Source organism: Cydia fagiglandana, chromosome 1, assembly GCF_963556715.1.
Source record: "Cydia fagiglandana chromosome 1, ilCydFagi1.1, whole genome shotgun sequence".
In the NCBI taxonomy this organism is placed as follows: Eukaryota; Metazoa; Arthropoda; class Insecta; order Lepidoptera; family Tortricidae; genus Cydia; species Cydia fagiglandana.
The window spans coordinates 12272763-12297456 of record NC_085932.1 but is presented as its reverse complement, the minus strand read 5'-3'; the positions used below and the strand labels follow the sequence as shown (position 1 = coordinate 12297456).

At 41.9% G+C, this 24694-nt stretch overlaps 1 protein-coding gene across 6 annotated transcripts in view; it reads right to left on the bottom strand.

The window, feature by feature from the left end:
* Positions 1-24694, bottom strand: part of LOC134664540 (WD repeat and FYVE domain-containing protein 3) — a 50639-nt gene that overhangs the window by 15623 nt on the left and 10322 nt on the right. For 2 of the 6 annotated variants that reach the window (XM_063521242.1, XM_063521259.1), the window contains 25 exons: positions 21466-21633; positions 21190-21335; positions 20697-20853; positions 20164-20357; positions 19576-19734; positions 19073-19204; positions 18563-18717; positions 16519-16740; positions 15906-16055; positions 15005-15174; positions 13732-14106; positions 13376-13660; positions 12698-13299; positions 12446-12601; positions 12043-12337; positions 11692-11812; positions 10294-10472; positions 9642-9728; positions 7087-7296; positions 6557-6735; positions 5254-5432; positions 2043-2245; positions 1465-1649; positions 708-966; positions 15-163 (listed from right to left, as the gene is read on the bottom strand). In XM_063521242.1, the coding sequence (XP_063377312.1) occupies positions 15-163; positions 708-966; positions 1465-1649; positions 2043-2245; positions 5254-5432; positions 6557-6735; positions 7087-7296; positions 9642-9728; positions 10294-10472; positions 11692-11812; positions 12043-12337; positions 12446-12601; positions 12698-13299; positions 13376-13660; positions 13732-14106; positions 15005-15174; positions 15906-16055; positions 16519-16740; positions 18563-18717; positions 19073-19204; positions 19576-19734; positions 20164-20357; positions 20697-20853; positions 21190-21335; positions 21466-21633 (5117 nt within the window). The remainder of the gene's footprint in view (positions 1-14; positions 164-707; positions 967-1464; positions 1650-2042; positions 2246-5253; positions 5433-6556; positions 6736-7086; positions 7297-9641; positions 9729-10293; positions 10473-11691; positions 11813-12042; positions 12338-12445; positions 12602-12697; positions 13300-13375; positions 13661-13731; positions 14107-15004; positions 15175-15905; positions 16056-16518; positions 16741-18562; positions 18718-19072; positions 19205-19575; positions 19735-20163; positions 20358-20696; positions 20854-21189; positions 21336-21465; positions 21634-24694) is intronic. The other 4 variants (XM_063521276.1, XM_063521284.1, XM_063521250.1 and 1 more) reach the window with 3 other exon arrangements.

Below are 24694 nucleotides of genomic sequence, written 5' to 3'. Positions count from 1 at the left end.
CAGAAATAGTTTACTTGGTAGCTTCTTCTTCGTAAGTTTGTAGATCGGCGGCCTCGATGGCGTCGGTCTCGCCTAATATGTTGCCGGTTGTCCGCCACTGCTGGTACACCCTGTAGTATTCTTTGCTGTCTAAACTCTGAGCGACTTTGTATTTCAGTTGTTTCTGAAAGAGGATTATAATAATATCAGAGCATATATTGAAAAATTTGACGACAAGATGTTTATCGTTTATCCTCCTTAGGCCCAGCCATACAAATCAAAAACCCAATAGTGTAAAATTTGCCACTGAAATTTGAACCTATAGTGCAGAGATTCGAGTCGATTTTTAATTGTTTGAAAATTTAACGAAACAAAAGAAAGGAAACTCTGTTCCAATTGAATATGGTTTAAATTTCATTGAACTGAAGAAGTATTATAGGTAGGCCCTTGGGCCTTAGGAGGATATAGGAAATGTTACCAGTATAAAGCCTATCTGATCATCAAGCCCTTCCCTTTGGATACCTATGATGTTACGATATCAAGATTTTTGAAGTCGAATCGAATGTATGGCTTAGGGTCGTATTCCACCTGTCCAATGTCATTACGTCACACTCTCATTGAACAAAATTGTGAGACACATTACATATTGGACAGATTACCACCCTTATGTAGAATATGTATCTATATAGTTAGTTCCGGCGCAGCATGGCCGGTTCAGCTCCACTCACATTATCGGGATTATCCAGTTCAGGTCTATACGGGTAGTGTAGATAGAAGAGATGGTTCCGGCGCAGCATCTTCCTCATGCGGCACGGCCCCTCGGTGGAGTCGAGCGCCCACTTGTCGAGCGGCGAGGCGCGCGGCGGGCCCCACAGCCCGCGCTCGCGCGTCAGCTCGCGCCACGCGCCCGCCCACTCCGCCTGCACGTAGCGCGTCGTGTGCATGCATGTGTTCGACGCTGTTTGTAGTTGTACACACCACGCTTGTCTGGAGACATAAAGAGTCTTGTTATTTAGATTCTAATGTTATCCCACACAGTATAATATCATGACAATTGATGATAAACGCGTCCAAAGTAAGTCAGTTCACCTGCCACCCCTAGCGTTATCCCGGCCTTTGCCAGGGTCCGCTTTCCTACTTGCTTACCTCCACTTTGCGCGATCGTCTCGTGTGAGCCCGTTCACGCTCATATCTGCTTTCATAACATCGAGCCATCACTTTTTTGGTCTGCCTTAATCCCGTAATACCCAAGGATCTTGCTCTGATAGGCGTGTCACATTGTCCGTAACCTCTGGATTGTATTCCTACTAATTGGTAGTCAAAGTCATGTAGTTTACCTGATGAGAAATAGTCCTGCAGATAATCGAGTTTATGATCGCATGAGGTCAAAGTTTATCCTTTTCAACCAGAATCTGGTAGAGTAACTTACATACATAGGAATTAGGAAGCCTATTACGTGAAACGGTGGCAAAAAGTGGAGTTTACCTGACGAGCTGGACATGATCCTGCAAGTAGGCTAGGGCGTGGTCCCGCGGTGGGTGTGGTCGCAGTTTGCCGGAGTCCTCTTTCTTGACTTTGGTGCGGGATGCGAGTCGAGTCAGCCCGCCTGTCACTTTTTGAATTTTCGACTGGATCTGGTTGTGTAGCTCCCAAGGCACTCGGTAGACAGCCTGTGCAAACAAATTAGAATATAGTAAATTTAAATGTAAATATAATTTTGTCAGGTTTTAGTGAGTGGTGAGGAATACAGGGTGTCCCAGAACTAGCACGTCACGGTGACACCGGAGGTAGGTCAACTCAAAAGGAACCTAACCAGCCTAACATAGAACATGGCCCCAGTAAAAGTTGCATGGTTTTCAAGTTATTAGAGAATTTTCTCCTTTGGTTTACATTTTAGTACAAAAAGAAAAAAAAAATTTTTTTCGGTAATAACTCAAAAACCGTGCAACTTCTACTGGGGTCATGTTAGGCTGGTAAGTTCCTCTTGAGTTGACCTACCTCCGGTGTCACTGCGACGCGGTAGTTCTGGGACACTCTGTATATGAAGCATTAAGCAAGGTTACCTTCCGCTCGGTGTCGATGTAGTTGATCCAAAGCTTGTGCGCGCTCTCGTTGAGCTGCTCGCGGACGACGGCCAGGTCGGGCGCGCGCGCGTTGCCGACGGCGGGCACCAAGGTCACCTTGAACACCTCCTCGATGGCAGGCTTCTTGCATGCGTACAGCTCCTCCCATACTCGGCGTGCAGCTCCCGCTATCAGATTGAAACCTATATACAGACAGAATAAAGCCGGGTTCACATTTGTCTGTCGTGTTGTGTTGTGAATGTTGTGATGCATCAGAACGGTATCGGTTTCATATATTTAATATGGTTGCGTTCACATTTCTCTGATGCTGTGTGTTGTGACGGCTTGTGTTGTGTCGCATCACAAGCGATCCCGGTCCGCGTCAGGACGGGTGAGGTGCGAGGGGCGTTGCAGCGACACGACACAGCGCATCAGACCAGTGTGCACTGCACGCGCCAGTGTTGTGTTGTGACGCGTCAGACCCGCATCAAGTATGGACGAGGAGTGTGAACTCTCCGAGAGCCAAGACGGAACTGATAAAAATGCATCATAATGCGTCATAACACGTCATATAGATGTGAACAGTATGCCATCACAACACAAAACGACAGTCAAATGTGAATTCGGCTCAAGTGTAAGGCCTGAGTGGACGCTCGAGTTGAACGTGCAGCGGGACGGGGCGTGCGGCGTGCATGTTAAACAAATGCAAACGTATAGGAGCGGCCTTAGTGCATGGTGCTCAAATCACTTGTGAGCCCGACGCCACGCTGCACGGCCTGCACGCCTCGCCGAACGCTCCGCTTCGAGCGTCCATTCAGGCCTTACACTAAGTGTGTGTGTGTGTGTGTGTGTAAGTGTGTAACATGCTAATGGCTCATTTTTAACCGACTTCCAAATCTCAAAGAAGGAGGTTATCAATTCGGTTGTATGTTTTTTATTATTATTTTTTTTATTTTTTTTTATGTTTGTTACTCCATAACTCCGTCATTACTGGACCGATTTTGAAAATTCTTTTTTTGATTGAATGTATATGCATACAGATTGGTCCCGTTTTTGTCAAAATCCAGTTCTGATGATGGGATCCATGAGGAATCGAGGGAACTCCTCAAATCTTAAAGGCATACACATAGTGATTTTTGGTTTTTTATCAACGAATCAAGCATATACATCCAAAAAAGTGACATTTGATGAAGTGGAACTGCTGATGATGATCAGAACGGAACTCTTCAACGACGCATAGTTCACGGTTGGCGATTTGTCCTCTTCGTTATGTTTGTTAAGCAAGTTAAATTTTTAAGCCACATTTTTGTCAAGCTCGAGTTCTGATGATGGGATCCATGAGGAATCAAGGGAACTCCTCAAATCTTAAAGGCATGCGTATAGAGATTTTTGTATTTACATCAGAAAATCAAGCATTTTCATTAAAAACTGTTGCATTTGATGAAGTGGAACTGCTGATGATGATCAGAACAGAACTCTTCAACGACGCATAGTTCACGGTTGGCGATTTGTCCTCGTCGTTATGTTTGTTAAGCAAGTTAAGTTTTTAAGCCACATTTTTGTCAAGCTCGAGTTCTGATGATGGGATCCATGAGGAATCAAGGGAACTCCTCAAATCTTAAAGGCATGCGTATAGAGATTTTTGTATTTACATCAGAAAATCAAGCATTTTCATTAAAAACTATTGCATTTGATGAAGTGGAACTGCTGATGATGATCAGAACAGAACTCTTAAACGACGCATAGTTCACGTTTGGTGATTTTTCCTTTTCGTTATGTTCGTTAAGCAAGTTAAGTTTTTAAGCCACATTTTTGTCAAGCTCGAGTTCTGATGATGGGATCCATAAGGAATCGAGTCCTCAAATATTAAAGGCATACGTATAGATTTTTTTGTATTTTCATCATAAAATCAAGCATTTACATTAAAAACTGTCGCATTTGATGAAGTGGAACTGCTGATGATGACCAGAACAGAACTCTTCAATGACGCATGGTACACGTTTGGTGATTACGAATTTCGATTTTGACTTGGACTGGGACCCGGACTCGGATTCATACCCGGATCCGGTTCGGACCCGGACCTGGACTCGGATCCGGATTCGGACCCAGACTCGGAACCGGACTCGGACCCGGACTCGGATCCGGACTCGGACCCGGTCTCGGACCCGGACACGGACCCGGACTCTGACCCGGACTCGGACCCGGACTCGGACCCGGACCTTGACCCAGAAAACCACTATGATACCTTAACTAAATAAACAACTATGATTACCTACCATAAAATTAATGTAGGTATAAAGTACGATGATGCCAATCTTACTAGCCCCTCCCGCTTAAACCCCCGTACACCGCACGGCATGCGCCATTAAGTGGGTTAGGTTAGGTTTGAACTGCGATCCTCACAGAACCGAACAAGGATTAGGTTAGGTTAGAACTGCGAGCCTTACAGAAACGAAATGCTACTTGAAAAGTGGGTTTGATTAGGTTCGAACTGCGATCCGCACAGAACCGAACTGCTATCTGAGGAGTGGGTTAGGTTAGGCTAGAACTACGACCCTCATGGCTCCTCTTCACGATGGGCCAACGCCGGCCACTCCAAGGTACGCAGTTATGTGTTAGAGGGAGCAAGTGATAGTGCATGGCTGCGTCCCTTGGAGTGGCCGGCGTTGGCCCATCCTGTAGAGGAGCCATTATACAGAAGCGAAATGTTAGTAAAAAAGTGGGTGGTTTTACCTCCTTTTCTACATAGTGTACCATCTACAATAATCTTTCATCGGCCCCCATGGAAGTCGGTTTTTTTTTCTTAAAAATTATTATTTATTTAGAAGCAAAGAAACAGAAACTCTTTTACATTAGGGTAATAAAACAATTAGCTGTCGGTTTTGCGCATAGTATACTTGTGTAAACTAAACACTTCACACCTCTTTGGTGTTTTTGTATTCGTAAAGATAAAGTTTTATGACCACAATCGGTGCAAATATATTTCGTCAACTATAAAGTCGAGGATTCTGTCTTAGTGTTGGAAACTCTGGACTCGTACTGAGAACGCTGTGACGTCAGTCACAATGTGTGGAAAACAAGTTAAATTGTATTTTGATAATATCACATTGCGTTAATTTACATAGATACACGAAATAACGATGTATTTTTTGGCAAAGAGCAAGAAGCTTAATGGTAAATTTTACTTTCAAGAAATTCAGCTCCTTTTTACCTTGATGTGTATTAAGTTTATCATCTCTGGACTCGAGATCCCCACTAGGGTTGACGTGCCACGTCGTGCGCATGTGCGAGTCTAAGGCTATTTTCATGTTGGCGCTCAGCTGCAGCAGGCAGTAGGTCAGGCAACCGATAAACTCCAGCTCATGGTTCCCAGCGCCAAATATCAATAACCTGCATAGAAATAGAAAGTACAGTAAGAAACTGATTAGATAAATTACATAAATGTGAATTGTCAAGATAAATCTAACGAGTCCTCATATTAAATTGCTGTCATTTTTATGAATAAAAGGGTATAAAATAATAGACATGGATGGATTGCACCGAAATAACGAAAACAAAACGGCCGAGCTGTTTAAAATGATCTGCTCACAGTCTTACTCCCCCAACATTATAAGTTTGTTTAGAACATTTTGAATTTCTGCTGCTCACTGTATAGTTACATAGAAACGTGCGACCTATTTTCCGATTTTGTCTACGGATTTATATCCACTGGGTTATATTCTTGTGAATCTCTTTCATAAAACTACGGGTCTGATCTAGTTAAATTATGTTTTATCTAGGGTTGCAAATAGAAAAAAACCAAATGTTTTTTTTCAAATTTATGAAAAAAAAACCTGGCACCATGGTTTTTTTTCTAAATTAGGTTTTTTTCAGATGAACAAAAATATGCCACAATAACGGTATTCGTGATTTATTTATATAAGTAACCAAAAACTATTTAATTTGAGAAGTATAACTTACAAAAGAAACTAGGCTCTGTGTCAATAGTAACAAAGTACATTTTAATTCCATAACGTTCAGTATACAAACAATTTTTGGGGAATTCCTGAATTCCCCGATGCGGCGACGAGAGGCGTTGGTGTTGCCAACAGTAAATTGCGATAACTACTTACCACTACAGATTTCATTTATGTTGTTATTAATCAAAGTTGTTAAATTAAATTGATTTAATGGTCGTATAATATTTATATTTATTTATTTATAAAAAAAAAAACAAAAACAAAAACAAAAAAACATAAAGTCTAAAACAAATAAAACAACCGTATAAAAGTATTAACTGCCTTGCAAATTTTGAGTTTTCATACTTTTGAAAAAAAACGTACTCCAGAAAAAAAAACGGTTTTTTTTCATGTTTTTTTTTCAAGTCAGAAAAAATACCGTTTTTTTACAACCCTAGTTTTATCCCTTCCTTACAAATACGTAAGTCAAAATGACGGATAAAGACAAACGATTCAAAACTAATTCAGGCCAGTAACGCGCTTATGAATAATGCCATTAGAATACAGAATACAAACCTGTTAGTAGTAAGGTTCCTTAATGTGTCTAAAACGGACATCTGATCTGTGATGGAGTCGGTAGGACGTGAAAGCAAGAACAGTATTGTTCTGTTCAAACAATGATGCAGTCCCTCCAGTGATATGACGGAAGACTTCTTTTTGGCTTGCGTTATCAACTTCACTATAAAATCAAACACCTGCAAAAAAATAGGTTACAAGTTTAAATATTTGATAATGTATTGGTAAGTTAAAATATGGATCTGTTTTACATTCGAAAATAAACCTTATTTCATATATTCCCAAGCTTCAATTCTGAGCAGCGCGAGACTAACCTCGTAAGGCCCAATTTGCATTACTCTGTTTCAATATAATTCGAACCTTTCGCAAACGACATAAAGTAGCGTTTCATTTGTTTCTTTGTTTTCTAAAATAAAACGAATGTTAGCCTCATCAACTATACAACTATGTATGTTCAAATTAAAAATAGGGAAGCTTTGTATGGTGGGCCTTACAACGCTAAATAAATAGGCAAGTAAGATGGGTCTTACCTCATGTGGATCCCTAGATAGTTGCCCCTGCCAAAGTTTGTCGACTAACCTAGCAGCCAAGTAGCAAACGTTCGATATATTGGACTCGGAGCCGAACAACTCCGTGTTCAGTAGGTTTTCCATCAGCGTCGTTAACACGTCCGTTTGGAACTCGATTTGCTGATGACTTGTGGAGTTGACCGGAGAAGCATCGAGTACTAAATCGATTACCTGTGAAGAGAAATCATTAGTGATGAAACTAATGTGGAAACAATGAATCGGAATGATCCATGTTATCTACAATGTAATACTGGTCTAGTATGAAAGCATATTTATTAGATACAAAATTTTTAGACAATATTGTTTATTATGTAAGTATACATATATTTACATAATTTAGAAATACAGTTTTTAGTCATAATAATTTTTAAGTAACATATAAGGTTGCCTCCAGAAACTCGCGAACTAAATTGACAGGTCAATATGCACAAATGATACCACAGTTTGGCCAGTGCTGTTCGTATCGATATTTTCAAAAAAGTTTGAATTAGAGAATATCGCGAGAATCCACCGCTAGCGGCGCTACTGTTGCGCGGTCAGTTAAAATGTATATTTAAGTAATTTAAATTATTTTACAAATGTTACTTGGTATTTCGAAAATTGTGCAATTTTATAGTAATAAATACTGGATAAACATATTGTAGGTAACTAAATAAATATTTTATTATATTTATTTTATTTTATTTGTTAGGAAAACTTACAGCTAGAGTAACAAGTTGTAGGTGATAACATAGAAACAGTGATTTTGGCTCAAAATACAAATAAGGCCGACCCAGAAGGGAAAATAAGATTAGGTCAGAATTTAAATACAGTTAGACCAAAAAAGTCTGCAGCGATTTTAATAGCCCACGCAGTGTAAGTATTATTTTATACGTCAAAATTCTATGAAATTATGACGTATTAAATAACAGTTGCACTGCGTGGACTATCAAAATCGCTGCAGACTTTTCTTGGTCTAACTTTAATTATCGACCAATCTCATCTACCGGTCACATTGTATACAATTAAATCACCAATTTTAGATTTATGGCGACAACCGCGAGCTCTTGATATAAACAACTTGCCCCCAAACCTGCATATTAAGAGCCAACAGGAGTGGTCATATCTCCATACAAACGTACTCGACTGTTTCCTCCGTGGGTTTTGATGCTAGAGCAATGATTTGTCGGACCGTTTTGCTTTTTTTGATATTTTTGTTTTTTAAGGCGCTAGAGCCTTTCAAAAATGGACTCTTTGACTATGCCGCAATGAGAGACGTAGTATTCAAAACGGATATCAATTAGCCAAAAAAGCAAAACGGTCCGGCACAGATAATTTCATAATCATTTAGATTTCCAAATTTGGTTACGATTGGTTAAGTTTTGGAGGAGGAAACACTCGAGTACAAAACTTTGATTTTAGAGATTTTTAAGAAGGATTTTTCGCCTTGTTCTTATCGCACTAGTTATAGGAGCCGCTTCCGTTAGCGAGATGTGTATATTTACCTAAAATCAGCTCCTCCGAAACGTCTTAACATTGAAATTTGTCAGTTTCACATCCGCACCTCCTGATTTGATTGGTAACGTCACAATCTTACAATCGAATCAACCACTTTTCTCGTCACATTCATACAAGTCGAAATCGTTTGTGACCCCTTTATAATTAATTATCACATGGGTAGTAAGTGCATCTTACTTATCGATATCATTTTATCGACATATACCCCTGACTATTTTTTCTTTGCTATTCCTGGTATCATTTTATTTGTCAAACTCATGTCAATTTAGTTCGCGAGTTTCTGGAGGCAACGTATGTACGTTTATAACGACCTGTTGAACTGTCATTTTGGTGTCTGAGTAATAAATAGGTATACAGCTTAGTAGTGACATTTAAGATCATGCATTACTAATAATATAAAAGACTGTTTTTGTCGAAAATTCAATTAAAAACTGTGGACACTTAGATTGCGGATAAACTACACACAAAACAATTATAAATACCGTACACATAAATAAGCACAGACTGCAACGAAAATAAAGTGACAAATCGAGACAACCGATTTACGTAATAAGAATAAATTAATATAATGATTTATGTTGATGTTATTTACCAGTTGCAAAATTATATAAATAACGGTGAAGGACTAACTTAGCATTGCATAGCCACGAGGTATATATTAGTGCAGACATTGTTACATAATGTGACGTGATTATTAATTATGATATTGATTGTGAATAAGTAGGTATCATTTACTTTGCTCGAATCGAAATAATCTACTAAAAAATATATGAAAAATGTTTATTTCGTAATAATAAGTATGACGTATATTATGTTGCGGCTAATAAAAAATGAGTACTTACTTAATGGAAAATAAAACATCGTATATACCCTCAAAATGAAGGTTCCAGCAGTTAGCATCCAGTTGTTAAATATTTCAATAATTGCGACGACGGACGATTGGTAGTTATAAAAAAAACAATTGACTATTTCGTGACCAAAGTAAATGAATGGAACTGAATAAAACGTCTAATATTTACGCTATAAAAGTAGGATGTAGATGTGGAGCAGCTACAGGGCGTACAAAACATGGACGATGGCACTGAGTCAGTGGCTGATGCAGTACTCTACAAACAACAGTCAAGCGAGTGAGTGTTGGGGTTTAAAAGTACGTTCGTGTAGCATTAGGACTCTACATCTAGGTTTCGCCAATATCAGTTAAAGCTTCACATAAGTAGTAAGTAATTTTATTTATAATTCATTACAAATTAAAATTAACTTCGATAGACAGGCCGCAAAGCCGGTGTGCCCCGCGTTAAGTTCATATAGAAGAGAACTGAGAAACAAAGATGATTAATTCTGTATTTATGGTGTGATTAACGCGCCTACGCACACAGGTCGATCATTTCCAACTGAATTAAGTAATAGTTGTAAGGCATTTCAATTAGTGTAAGTTTGTAAGCTTAGACTACTGTTGAATGATACATGTTCCCTTATCGCAACTGTATTGAACGCAGCAATGCATTTCGCGTCATTTTATTTCTAATTAATTACAGCAAAACCTAGAAATTCGAAATCATAAATTGGAAGTAATTGCCCTGTAACCTGACTGCAACATAAGTAGCTAAGAAAATTAGAAAGTTAAATTAATTAACATCAAAAGCTGTTGGATAGAATATGAAATACACTTACCGGGGCAGCCTTGCCAGTAACGCTCAGAGGCAGGGAATCCAACACGATGACTTTAAGGAAGTCCATGATGCCCTGCCGGGCTGGGTGCTGCGTGAGGGCGGCTGATCCGGCCACCATCACCACCTCTTTTTCTGAACCGGGCGTCGAGGCTCCAGAGTCCTCGCCACTCTCGCAGATCGCTAAAACAGGTTACAGCTCCTTGTTACCAGTGTTGGCCGAAACATTAATGCAATTAACCATTTTTGGTCATTAACCAATATAAATTGAACCGTAAACTGTAACCGTCCGTTACGGTTTATGGTTCAATTTATAATGGTTATTTGCACTTAACGTTCGGCCAACACTGCTTGTTACAAACTGATATTTTCATTAAATGCATTGAGTTTCAAATATCATAATAGGCCTGATGACAAATTTTGAAATCCCTTTTATTACTGTCGGTACACCTGTATTGGTTCCGAAAAACACAAATATTTCAGCCATATTCATAAGATTTAACATAGATAATTGCATTTTATTATAACTAGTTTAAACTTCGCGCGAAAACGCCTCGCATGCCATTTGTGACGTCATAATTTAGTTGGCGGTAGGGTGGTAGACAATGTTTACATACTTACAGTTACGAATTTCTCTTGAATCCGAATGATATTGTTAATTCAGCACCATATATTACGATTAGGGATGATCAATACATTACAATAATTTATCACAATAACTCATTTTTCACAAAAACTCTCACACGGTTGCAGTTTAGAATGAATTATTTAGATACATGTAAATTTTGAGTGAAAATCACCGAGCGCCGGTTTACTTTTTAATTTTTCGCTTTTTCTAGTTACGACAGCCAACATGGCAATGATAGTTCCATTCAGCCAAATAATTAAAAAAGTTTGTTGTTGAAATATCGTATTATTTAGCATTTTATTTAAATAATAACAAATAGGTATCTACTTTATATCGTGTAATAATATTTTTTGGACGTAATAAATGTTTAGTGGCGAAATAATATTTTTTTTGCACCTTTCGAACTCTTTGGTGAGGACGTATAGATTTCGGTCAATGAGGTCGTCTATGTTGCTCTAAGAAATATGTTATGGATTGATGACGTCACTGTTTAGAACGCTTCTGATTGGCGTTTCAGTAATAATGGCCGATTGGAGAATTTTGCACTTTTATTTTATTGAATATCTTAATAATCCTTCAGTTTATAGTGAGATTGGGCCATTTTTTAGAATCATATTAACATGTATGTTTCTTTGAAACCATTATTTCCATGATTTTTTGTTACTTGCAACAGGCCTATTATACTTAAGTACCTAACTGTGACGGGAAAGATGTACACACATAAAGTCAAGTCACTCTGAAACTAACGTTTTACGTCAAAAAACGAATACTTACGCATATGAATATCGTCCGCTGTATAAGGTGGGAAGAGTGTTGATGCCAGAGCTGTTAATACTTCTGCGGTCATCATTATTGTCACGAAGTCTGGGAGTGTGTTGTACAATGAAAACAGCACCTAATAATATACAGATTAATGATTACTTCAGCTACTTAAGTTATTTTATGTAATGTTAGATTCATTCTTAATTTCAAGGCATCCCTTAAAATGCAACCTTATTTATTTTGTTTTTACATTTAAATTATTCTCAGGGATCCGAAGAGTTACTCATATACTTCGCAGTAATAATCGTAATAATTAATCGGTCGAATCGAATTTGACGACCGAAAACGAATCGGTGGACTTACTTGAATAATCGCTACAGGGTGATCGGCCAGCCACTCCGGCAGCGTAGCCGGGTCAGCGTGGATTAACGACCTGACCGCTCCAAGCAGGATAACCACGGCCTCCGGGCACAGGGTGATCCTCGCCGCGACGGCCGCAGACGACTGCCTTGAAGGCGCGGCGGCGCCCCAAGCCGCGGCCCAGACGCGCTCTACTGATACGGTCTTGTCTGAGCCAATGTTCCGCATGGGCTGACCGAGTGTTAAACCGAATAATAAGTAGTACAGCTCTGGTATGTGCAGGTGAGATAAAAGCAGCCTGAAACAAGTAGAAGATTTATTGGACGTTCGAAACAATAGCTATTTGAAATACCTTTCTGTTAAACAAATAATAATTTATTTAAATATACGACGTAATAATAGTTACCAGGACAGCATGACGAATCCGGAGGTGAGGAGTAACGGCATGTGTAAATGGGAATGTGTATGAACGGCCGCAGAGAGGACTACGCCGGCTTGCTGTGGCGTTACCACTACTTCGGTATGACGGAGCCAGCCACCGTTACCGGCGCCTTCACGGAATCTATGATAGACGGAAAAGCGTCGAAAATTAGAAAAATTACACTATCTACGCATGTAATAGATGTAAACGTTATTTAGTAATAATGGTGACAGTTACCTTTGCATTATAGCAGACTGTTGCCCCTGTCCAGAGCAAAGAATTACTAGTATCCTAAGAGCCCATAAAACAGTTGTAGGATGAACGTTTTCCTGCATAAAAATCAGCAGCCAATCCATTCCAAGCACTCTTGAAATCTCTTCACATACGATCGTGTTGACTAGATTCCGTTGCGTAAACAACAATCCGTGTAAAACGTTAAAACATTTGTTACGTAGGATAACCTGTTCGCCTTCACATTCTTTCTCGCAATCGCTTTCCTTCAGATTGAGACCCTTCTCCGTTTGAGAAGGCAACGGCAGTGTGTATGCCATAAACTGGCCCAAGCATAGAAGATCGCTCGGCCGCGGCTGGCCCCCTAGTAACGCAGCTAGCAATTGTATGAGAACATTTTTTGTGCTGACAACTTTCACGTCGTTTATAATGTAGAGAAGCTTCGAGACCAGCTGTAGCTCTCGCATTGTGCGTAGGTTGTGAGTTTTGTGCGCCGTTTCGGTGGCGAGTTCGAGTAAATGTTCCAGTAGAGACTTTATGAGGCCTCCTGGAGCCCCGAGCCAAACATCCAACTCGCATATCAGATCCTGGAACGAGGTTAAGCAAAACTAATAAAACGTACACAATGAAGCCGCTGTTCTAACAAAAATAAAAATAACGAATATCTTAGGTGAGTTTGCATACCTGAAAAGCAGTCAAATTAGGTATTGAAGATGTCTCCTTTTGGCTATCAACGGTGCCAACGAGACCAAAAATTAGGTGCAGAATATGAGAGTTAAGCAGTTGCTTTTTCCTTTTCAACAGCATAGCTAGTGTTTGGTATCCTTTCCGTCGGTCCATTTCTGCTTGAGCGGCTTTGTTAGAACGCACCACGCATACTAGAGCTTTGACTCCAGCGTACAAGCACTCAACATCTTGCGCCATCGCGATTAAGCCTAATAAAACCGAGCATCCACCAACGGTATCAATCTGCAACAGAAATGTAAGTATTAACGCGGCTTATATCCGAAACCAAAACGTTTATTATGTTCGAGACTTACCATTATGGCGGCTGGTTTGGGGCAGAAAACTCTCACACCCAAATATCCCACGACGGTTCCTCCTAAGCATCGCGCTGGCCCCATGAGGTGTCCAGCAGAATTGTGTAATATCCTTATAGGCGTCGCATTTTCATGAGAAGACATGCCGAGTTGCTTCGCTATAGCTTTATTGTCGTTCTTGCTGTAGACTTTGCGTATTTTGGCAAGCGTTAGTTGCGACATGGCTCGGGCGTTGATGCCGAATACAACCTTCTCTTCGGCCACTAGGGGTGATAAGGGCTCTTGATTGTGGCCGGGAGGCAAAGGCGCTTGGAGCGTGCCAACGTAATGTGGACCCAGTTGGTATATCACTGATACAGTTTGAGCAGGTAACACCTGTAAGATGAAATATGATCTCAATGTACTTCATCAATGAGCATATAAACTTACATAAATCACACAATATACAATACAATTTTCTAAACGCGGAGGTGTTTTGTATAAACGGGCTACCAAAACGCATACGCTAAAATGCTCTTCAGTTGCTATGATCGTAGGTCATACCACAGAAGAAATAATAGTACTACAGTACAGAAAGGACACTTCCTACAAATCCGAAGTTTGACAGCGGTTCAGGGTCGAATCATGCTATCCCTTTCATATGGCACTATCGCTTTCGGCAATTTAGGGTTGTCAAAATTCAAGTGATTATCTTATCTGTGGTCGTGCACGCAAAAGGAAGTCAAGTGGTGCCAACCCTAATAATTGCTTGGAGCAATGCTGAGCCGAACGGAGCCAAGTTTAACCGAAGTCAGGAGTGTCTCCCGACTCGGTCATACAGAGCATACAGCGCCCTACATTTCATGCTCGGTTTCTGGTCTACAGTCACTGGCCTTCATAGGTCCAAGGTACAAACAAGCTAGTATTCGGACTTAGGGTCAGTTGCACCAAACTGTTCGTATCGTTAAAGAGTTCGCTAAACTTTTATGCATAGAAAGTTTCATAGTGGCGCGCCGGGGCGTGCCGGCGGACGTTGATCAGTCTGTCAAATCTGGTTGGTGCAACTGGCACATAGTGTTATACATGGTTACATGGGGACTCACGTCCTCGAGCAGCAACGCGGGCCCCTGGCGCCACACGAGGCGCGAGTAGCGGCGCCATGGCGGCGGCGTGCCCAGCACGCAGTACACGCTGGACGCACCCGACAGCGTGGCCGCGCCGCCGCCCGGGTTCGCGCTCACGTAGTGCAGCTTGCCCGAGTGCATGTGTTATACATGGCTATGTGTCGACTCACGTCCTCGAGCAGCAGCGCGGGCCCCTGGCGCCACACGAGGCGCGAGTAGCGGCGCCAGGGCGGCGGCGTGCCCAGCACGCAGTACACGCTGGACGCGCCCGACAGCGTGGCCGCGCCGCCGCCCGGGTTCGCGCTCACGTAGTGCAGCTTGCCCGAGTGCATGTGTTGACCTGACAAATAAAACTCCTATAAGAACTTGAACTTTTTACTTTATTTGAATTGTATTGATTATTTTTATATTGTTTTATTTTATTTTAATGAATTGTAATTTAATTGAAATGGACCTAATTAATGAATAACCCTTTTGACATGTAAAGTTTTTAATTTTATGAATAAATGAATATGAATATTACCATCTTTTTTTAACTTTATTAGGGTATATTAGGCAAAGCTCTGCGTAGGTGGTACCACTAGCACATACAGTAAACAAACCTCATTGACATCATCAATGACACATCACGCGTCACTAGGTCAATCACATGGCCTGCCGTGAAACTCGACAATCGAAAGTTCGGTTTCTGCCTCTCTTGCTTATTCGATCGATAGAGGCAGAAAAAAATTACGATTGTCGCGTTTTGCGGTAGGCCGCCTGTAAACAAACCGCCTTGGTGTATCAATGTCATAGTGAAAATTTATCAAAAAACTTATTGAGACCTAGTATGTATAAGTTACTCTATGGTTTACTAAACAAATTAGTACTGCACTCTGGCGGCAGAACATTGCAGTAATACTCCCTATTAGAAACGGTGGCGCTCTCGTGCTATGTTCAGTCTGTGACAATATCCTCACCCGTAGCGGTTTGCAATATAATATTTAAAATTTTCGCGTTTTGAACACATATTAACTAGACCCGTCAATAAAATTTATAGACGTGACATTTAATGTGAGTTAATATCCTCACCGTCCAGGTAGAGCGAGAAGGAGGAGTTCTTCAGCACGGCCCGATTGAGCACCAGCACCAGGTGGTGCCACTGGCCTTCATGTTGCAGGTCCGGACACCAAACGCGGGCTCCGCACTCGCCCGATCCTTCTGGCTCCCATTCGCCCACGTCTGTAATAAAATGAGCTGGGTTAGCTACATTCGAGTCTACCAGGAATAACGCTATGTATGAAAATATGTGCCGTGGAACTAATAGTAATATTGCTGCAAAGACCTTCGACTATATGACTCTAGTTCCGCTTTGAAATAGTAGTTTATGTGACTGCTACATTATGAAAAGCATTAAAATGCGAGTGTGGCTTTATAAAACGAACAGTGTGAGTTTCATGAAAGGATCACGAGTGTTTTAAAGCCTAAAAAAAGTTACACATAAAAATTCAAACTGGAACTGATCTGATCATACAGTCGGAAGGTAGCCAACGGAACTCCTTGATGGAAAAACACAAACACATAAAGTTTAGGAAAGTTAGAAAGGTCTCAAGAAGTAGGTACATGATAGACATGCAAATAAGCTGAAGTAAAAAGGTCAAAAAATATTTTTGACAGTAATTTGATAAGATTAAAGACAACTTACTATGCGGGACCATAGTCTCCTGTGTCGATATGATAATAGCCTTGTCCCTCGCCGAAAGCACTACCGCTAAGCATACGAGATGGTCTTCCCGACTGTTGTTAATATTCCGTACGAGAGTAAGCAAACGGACACAGTGGGGATCTGACCGCGGGTCCGAGTACTTTTCCACGCATATCCATGTGGAGTAGGTAAGTCCGGTCTGCGGCGGGAATACTCGGTCGCCTGGAGAGAAAAAAATTATATAATAAATAATAATTTCAGCCTATATACAGTGCCAGCCACTTGAATAGCCTCACTCACAAAAATTAATATTTACATAGTAATATAAAAAGGAGATATACATTAAACATTAAATATGGAATAAAACAAGAAGCCTAGTAATAGTAAATCAAAAAATTATTTTTATCTAATCAAAGTTTTAAGAAATAATGTCAAACAAATAATTGGCCCTTCCACTTGAATAGCCTCACATGCTAAAAGATACTGTTTAGTTATTAAAACTCTTTCGTTTAATATTTTGTATACCTTCCATTAGACCTTATTAATTCGAAAATACGATTAGGTAATGATTCATATAAAGAATGTGTGTAATTAACGTCCAGAGAATCCCAAACAGTGAAAATAGCTTGAATCAGTTCTTCTTTATTACTAAACGGTCTTCCGTTGTAATAAACTTGCCGAGACAGCCAACCCCAGGCATTTTCCGTGATGTTCAGACCAGGGGACAAGGATGGCCAAGCTAGAACTTCAATCTGGTTTTCTTCAAACCACTTTGTAACTATGGCTGACGTGTGTATGGGAGCATTATCATGCTGAAAAAACATTTTTTTCTACCTATTACTTTCCTGATCTTAATTTATGTTTCTTTTAATGAATTTAAATACTTTTCAGCATTTAGCCTTTCGTCTACCACAATGAAATCAACAGTACCATAGTAAGAAATTGCTCCCCAAACCATCACCGTTCCGAGAGTTGAGTGATGACGTGATAGTACTTTCGGTTCTTTCCTTAGGTCATGAAAATAATATTTAAATCCATCTGGACCATCTAGATTAAACTTTTTGCATCACTAAAAATCACATTTCGCCACTCGGTTTTCTAGCACATGTACTTTTTAGCAAAAGACAATCGACCCGCCACATGTTGTTCGCGCAAAAGAGGTTTACTCATGATTTTTTTCGTTTGAGGTGGGATGATGTTCTAATAATCCGTCGAACTGTAGAGAGAGATGCTCTAGTATTTATTTCACTAGCTATCTGCCTGGCGGTCTTGGTGGAATTTGAAGCAGAGCGTAAAATAAGTCCACGTTCACGATCCGTAGTGGCAAATTTTGTGCGTCCTTTATACTGGTGGCCGTAATTTTCCTTATTTTTAACATAATTATTAATAACTTTAGGGCTGCGATCTATTTTTTTAGATATCTCACGATGGGATATTTTTTTAGTTAAATAAAAATTCACCTTTTCAATTTCTAAACTTGTAAGTTTGTTACCACGTCCCATAGTCACAAAAACACTGTGTTTATCACCTTACTGCAGGTACTTCCCTTACTTGCATGCCTTCTGTATTATCTAATCTTAATAAAATAATTTTGAAAGCGAAACTTAAATGCACGGTTTTGGACGATTATGTTACACTGAGGCTATTCATGTGGACGACCCGTATTAGCTCTTGCGTCCACAACGTTTCGTGCGTAGACAAGTTCAGACTTGTTAATGTGTCGTTCGATAAACGTCAGGGCGTACAATTCAAATTTAAGATATATTGATAAAAATTATCACGTAATAATTATAATACTCACAATATATAGGTGAGGCTATTTAAGTGGTTGGCACTGTACGTCCCACTGCTGGGCACAGGCCTCCTCTTATGCGCGAGAGGGCTTGGGCTATATTCCCCACGCTAGCCCAATGCTGATTGGGGAGTTCACATACATCTTTGAATTTCTTCGCAGATGTATGCAAAGAGAAATACGAATGATAAATCTTCACGATCAACTATGCAACCACGTCCACAAAGACGTGTATAACTTTAAAATAATTACCGGAGCCAATCCCGCCAAGGGTAGCGTTGTCTTGAGTGCCGAGCGCGTTGAGGTTGGCCGACTGAGGTGCTATACTCGGCAAGTACAGACAACCGAAGCCTTCCGCTGACATGTCGAATTCCACGAACGGAGGCAGCGTACACGAGTTCTGTGATCTGTTAAAATAAAAGTTATAAATGGGAGTTTCTCAACGTTATTAACGACCATTTGAGGTCACAGCGTCAATGGAGCTTAATGCGATGTTTACGTTTAATGAGGATCCCATGCCGCTTCGTGCGAGCGAAACATGACTACATACATGCTTAAGCGCCGTTTTGCGACGCTCACACGCCGAAGCGGTCATGCGGATCCATATCAGTGTGAAAACCGTGTACAGATTTGGTGACGGGGCCCGTTTATCAAAAGCTTGTAACTTGTAATTCAAGTGGAAGTCCCTTTCTAACAAAAGCTGTCAAAAAGCGACATCCGCTTGTATAAGCTGTACAAGCTTTTGATAAACAGGGCACTGACCTGTAATCTCTCGGAGTGGTCATGGAGACCAGCGTCTTGATGCGCGTGAGAGGTACTGGCCCGCCGGGCTTGCACACCTGTCCTGGCTCGGGTGCCACGCAATTCAGAGGGTTGCCCATGCGCAGAAACTCCCTGGAACAATTAATAACATTAGTGCTGGTTGATGGCTGGTTGATAACATCTATGGGTCGTGATTCGGGAGCTGGGGAAGATAAAGAATATGTGCTCCGGGCGAATAGGGTGTCGTTTCAATTACGCATAGGATTTACGAAATGGGTGTCTTGCATTTCAAAAAATGGCCTTATCATCTTTAACACATCTGTAACAGAAGTGAAATAATAAATAATTCCAGATACTATAATGCTATTAATCGTAATGGCATTATAGATACGTCAAAATTAACACAAAATTGGCACAAAAACAGGATATAAGGGCACTCTGTATATTGGCCAACCTAACGGTCATTTTTGTATCTGAAATGTAGAAAAAGAGTTTAGGTGTACCTGAGTTCAGCTGGCCTCAACGCGTGCGCAGCGAGGCGTTCTAGCATGTACATGGCGGGCGCGTGCAGCGGGTGCTTCTCAGCGCGCAGCGCGGCGCCCATTACGCGTAACACCGCGCCTGCTAGCCCTGCGCCGCACATCACTTGTTGGTTGCGCTCGCTGCAACAATAAAACAATCCTAAAGTACGTCTTAGTCGTACGGTCGCCATCAAATATATCTGACCGGCCCAGGCCATCCCATGCATAGTTATTCTAGATGGACCGATTATTCGGTAATTATTCGGTATTCGGTTCGGCATATATTTCAATGTTCGTATTTGGCCGAATAGTTTAGTTTGAGCTGCCGAATATTTAATGATTTTTTTTTATGGCGTCCGCTGGATAGTGCACGTTTCCGTTTCTTTTCATAGACATTCTCGGTCGGTCGGGAGGAGAAGGGTCAAAAACACGTTATGAGTGCAGACAGCGGACCTGAATGAACTTGTTTTCAGTTTTTTAGGCAGTTTTAGTCGCTATGAGCCGCACCAAATATTCGTTTTCTGCAAAGTCCATATTCGGCCCATCTCTATTCTACCCGTATATACGTACCTTCGCACTAGGCTCTTCAGCACGTGCGCGAGGTAGTCCCGGAGCGCGCGCGCGTGCGCCTCGTGCGGCGGGGGGCGCGGCAGCGCGGGCAGCAGGCGCGCCAGCACGATCACCACGCCGGAGTGCACCACCCACGCCTCGCCCGGGGAGCTCGCCGACAGGTTGAGGGGCGCCGTGCGCCCCGCTGGCTTCGACTGAAAATACTGCTACCTCAAACGACTGCTATGATAAACGTTCAATGAGAGTACAGTTTCTTTTAACTTTAGTCGGTAACGACGTCAAAGAATATAGCTACTTCGTAATTTTTAGTTGTTATCGTTAACATTAAAATAGATTTTAAATTGATTAATGACCCAAAATCATAATTGTGATCGAGATCAGAAATGGAAAAAGTAGCCCCCGTTTTGACCTCGCCTCGGCTCATATTGTTACTCGCACCGATCGCTTTTTAGACCCCTTTTGTACAACCGCTACATAAAATACTATAAAAATTGTATACCACTTAATTTAAAACTAAGTCTATTGACACTGACCTCATTGATAGCAGAACTTTGTCTCGTTAAACTAGGCGATTTAACGTTGAGCGAGCCGCAAAAGGTGGGCTTGTCGAACGAGTCTAGAGCGACATCGTACAGAAGTCGCAATACTATGCACGCGTGGATAAACACCACGGGGACACTTTCGGGGAAACTGTAAGAAAACGATTTAGCATTTTACAAGGTATCTGTTAGCCACTTTTCATAACCGGAAATCATAGAGCGAACGAGTAATAATTAACGTAAGCTTACTGCGTATATCTAAATCCGGTTTAATAACTTAACCGTGCGATGCAATTATTACCTGGCTGAAAAGAGGATTATCACATAGGGAAGCAATAACTATTATATAGATGGTCAAGCAAGTCTTGTCAGTAGAAAAAGGCGCGAAACTCTAGTATTCTATGAGACGATATCCCTTCGCGCCTACATTTTTCAAATTTGCCGGCTTTTTCTACTGACAAGATCTGCTTGACCATCTATAACTTACGTCATATCCAGTATGTTCCCGGTAAATAACTCGTGGAACACTTCGTACAATTCCGTGTCGCCGGCTTCAACGTCGTTCATAAGTTCAGTGTCTTCAGTAAAACAACCCAGTAATCGAATAGTATCAGTAAGCGTTGTCATACAAACCTACAACAAAGGAAAATAAATGTTCTGACACATTTTTACGCAATGATGACTTATTTCTTTGAATGGTGACTTAGTAGATTTGGAGCCAAAAACTTTCTAGAACTAAAAAAATATAGTTAAAAATTCTTACTTCGTGATGAAAAAACTTAGCGTTCGCCGGCTCGAAACGCATAGCCGTGCTCACAGTGTAGAAAACGATATGTATCAACTGCAGCATGTCCCGGTCCATAAGAGTATCCCCTTGCAGTTTGCCTTCGAGCGACGCTAATACGCTCGTCACGTACACAAAGCCGCTGACCTGAAGAAGTTCGTTTAGTTAGTACATATTGTGCAACACACAACCTTTTTATATAAATATACGTTTTATTGTCTATGTTTTTTTGATACTATTTTTGTCTGTTTATTACTGACATTACATTTTGTTTTACCATCGAAACCAGTGCCTTATTATTTTTACAGTCGTATCTATAAAATTGGTTCTTCTACCGTGAACCTCAATGATAACTCGCTCAAAAAGTGCAATGAGTGAGACGGCTCATAAGGGAGACGGTGAAGCCGTCGGGAGGGACTCTGCTCCGCTCGCGCAGCAAGGCGCGGGCCCTGCCCCTCACGAACCAAGGCCGACACCTTCCCGCGTGGCAAGCGGCGCCTCGTCGCGCTCATCCGCCACCATTGTGGCGCGCCAGCTGCAGGCGAGAGCGCAACATGCGCGCCGTCTGGCTGAGATAGACAATGAGCGAGCTGAGCGCGAGCGTAAAGTTGCTGATCTCGAACTGGAAGCCAATCTCGCCGCCATAGAGGCGGCGGGCCCGAGCCGACATGGAAGCCATGGCACGCGCAGTCGTGCAAGTGTACAGGAATGGTTGAATAATACGATTCCTAACACTACTGAGCAACCTTTATTAAGTGCCAACCCACCTTTCAGGTCCGACGATATTGCGGCCCAGCGCGAGCCACTGGGACCGAGAGTGCCGCACGGCACGAGTGCCGTGGCATACGAAAACTCTCCTGAGCAAAATCGCCCTGAAGACGGAGGAGTGACTCGCTTAGTAAATTCGCTCGATAAGTTAATAAATAAAGTGAACCAAACGAAGACGGAACTGCCGACCTTTGACGGCAAGTCATATTTAGATTGGTTAGCTTTAAAAAGAGTGTACGAAAATAAAGCAGATAGTTTCTCGCCTACTGAAAATTTAGCTAGGTTATCACGCGCCCTACGAGGGGCGGCGCGCGAGGCCGTGGCGGGCCTGCTGGCAGCGGCCCGCGACCCCGGCGCGGTAGTGGCCGCGCTGGACGCGCGTTTCGGCCGTCCCGAGCTCGTCGTCATGCATGAGGTGACAGCGGTGCGTGCCCTACCTAAGGTAAGCTACGACGGTAAGGATCTAGTGATTTTCGCAAGTCGTATTCGTAACTGCGTAGAGGTTATCCGCATGTTAAATAAGCCCGACCATTTACGCTCGCCTGAGCTGTTTCAAGCACTATGGAGCAAGCTGCCTGCGCTGCTGCGTCCACGGTGGTTAGATTATGCTCATTCGTGCAATGGTAACGCTTCAAAAATTGAAATGTTTGCCGATTTCCTCTCGCGCGAAGTCGACCTGCAATGCCGATTTGGAGGCGCAGTTGACTATGCGCCGGCCCTAAATTCCCGGCCGATCGGTAGTAGGGACAGAGTAAACGTTATTGCTGAAAATAATCATTCGTCCGGTAGCATTCCAACATCAGTAAATACTAATGATTCTGGTAATAATTGTTCATTATGCAAACAAAACCATGACTTATCTGATTGTGACAAGTTTGTCAAACTGTCAATAAATGATAGGTGGCAATTTATCAAAAAGAATAAAATATGTCATAGGTGTTTGAAAAAAGGTTTCCATAAGAACAAAACTTCATGTATGAAAAAAGTATGTAGTGTAGAAGGTTGCGAAATGCGTCATCATAATTTGTTACACGGGTCTAAATTTGAACGCGTCGTTACTGCGCACATCGACGTGGAGGACAACGACGGCACCGCCGACGGCGACTCCGACGACGACGACGACGAGCAAGTGCCATCGACGTCTGGCGTGACTGCGCCCGCGGCCGGCAGCCTGCCCGACGCGCCCGCTGCAGCTCCACTACCTGACGACTCGGAACACGATATTCTGACGCATGCGACCTCTTCATTACCCAAAGTGCCTTCTGAACGGCCGTTGTTAAAAATAGTTGCCGTCACTGTGTCTGGACCCTCTGGTAGCGTTGACACATTCGCGTTATTGGACGATGGGTCCTCAGGCACGTATATTGACTCTGAAATTACTTCACGAATTGGAGCGAAAACCTCCGATAGGGTAATTCACGTAGATTGCGTACTTGGTTTAAGCAAGGACGTTAAAGTGCAGTATGTCAATTTTAATATACAGGGTCGTCATTCAACCGAAGTTCACTCTATTAAAAAGGCTAGATCGACTAATAGTTTAGGTGCTGCGCGGCAGTGTGCGCATCAAGATAGTGTGCGCAAATACTCTTATTTAGCTGATATAGCCGGTGAATTTTGCTACGGGGACATAAAGCCCATGCTGATCATAGGACTTGACAATTGGCATTTGTCATTCGCTAAAGACGTGCGCAAAGGAACCAGGACACAACCTGCAGCTATTTTAACAGCTCTTGGCTGGGTTTTGTTTGGTTTCGGTTGCAGCAAGACTAAACGGGTTGACGTTGTCAATCATATCGCAGTAAGCGAACTTGACTCCGATAGTGATTATTTTACTGTAGAGCGACTTATTAGGGAGCAATTTAAGATCGATTCAATTGGTATATCGAAAAAAGAGGCCCGCAACGCTGATGATGAGCGTGCCATACAAGTACTAGAGAGCACAGCTCACCGTCTGCCGGGTGGTCGTTTTGAGGTAGGATTGCTATGGAAGGCTGATAATCTGGACATTCCTGACAGTTACAAGTTAGCACTGTCCAGATTCCTCAGCTTAGAAAAGAAAATGATTAAAGATCCTTGCTATGCTGAACGTTATCGTCGCAATATTCATGACATGCTATCCAAAGAATACGCTGAACAATGTTCTTCTCGCCCTGCTTCTGGACGTCCCGTTTGGTATCTACCGCACTTTGGCGTGATTAATCCAAATAAACCCAATAAGTTGCGAACGGTACACGACGCGGCTGCAAAATCTCACGGCGTGTCATTAAACTCTTTGTTATTGACTGGCCCTGATCTTTTGCAACCTTTGCTGGGTGTTTTGATGCGTTTTCGCGAGGGTGCCGTCGCTTTAAATGCTGACATTCGTGAAATGTTTCCGCAGATCAAAATTATTGAAAAAGACAGAGACGCGCAAAGGTTTTTGTGGCGAGATACCCCGGGT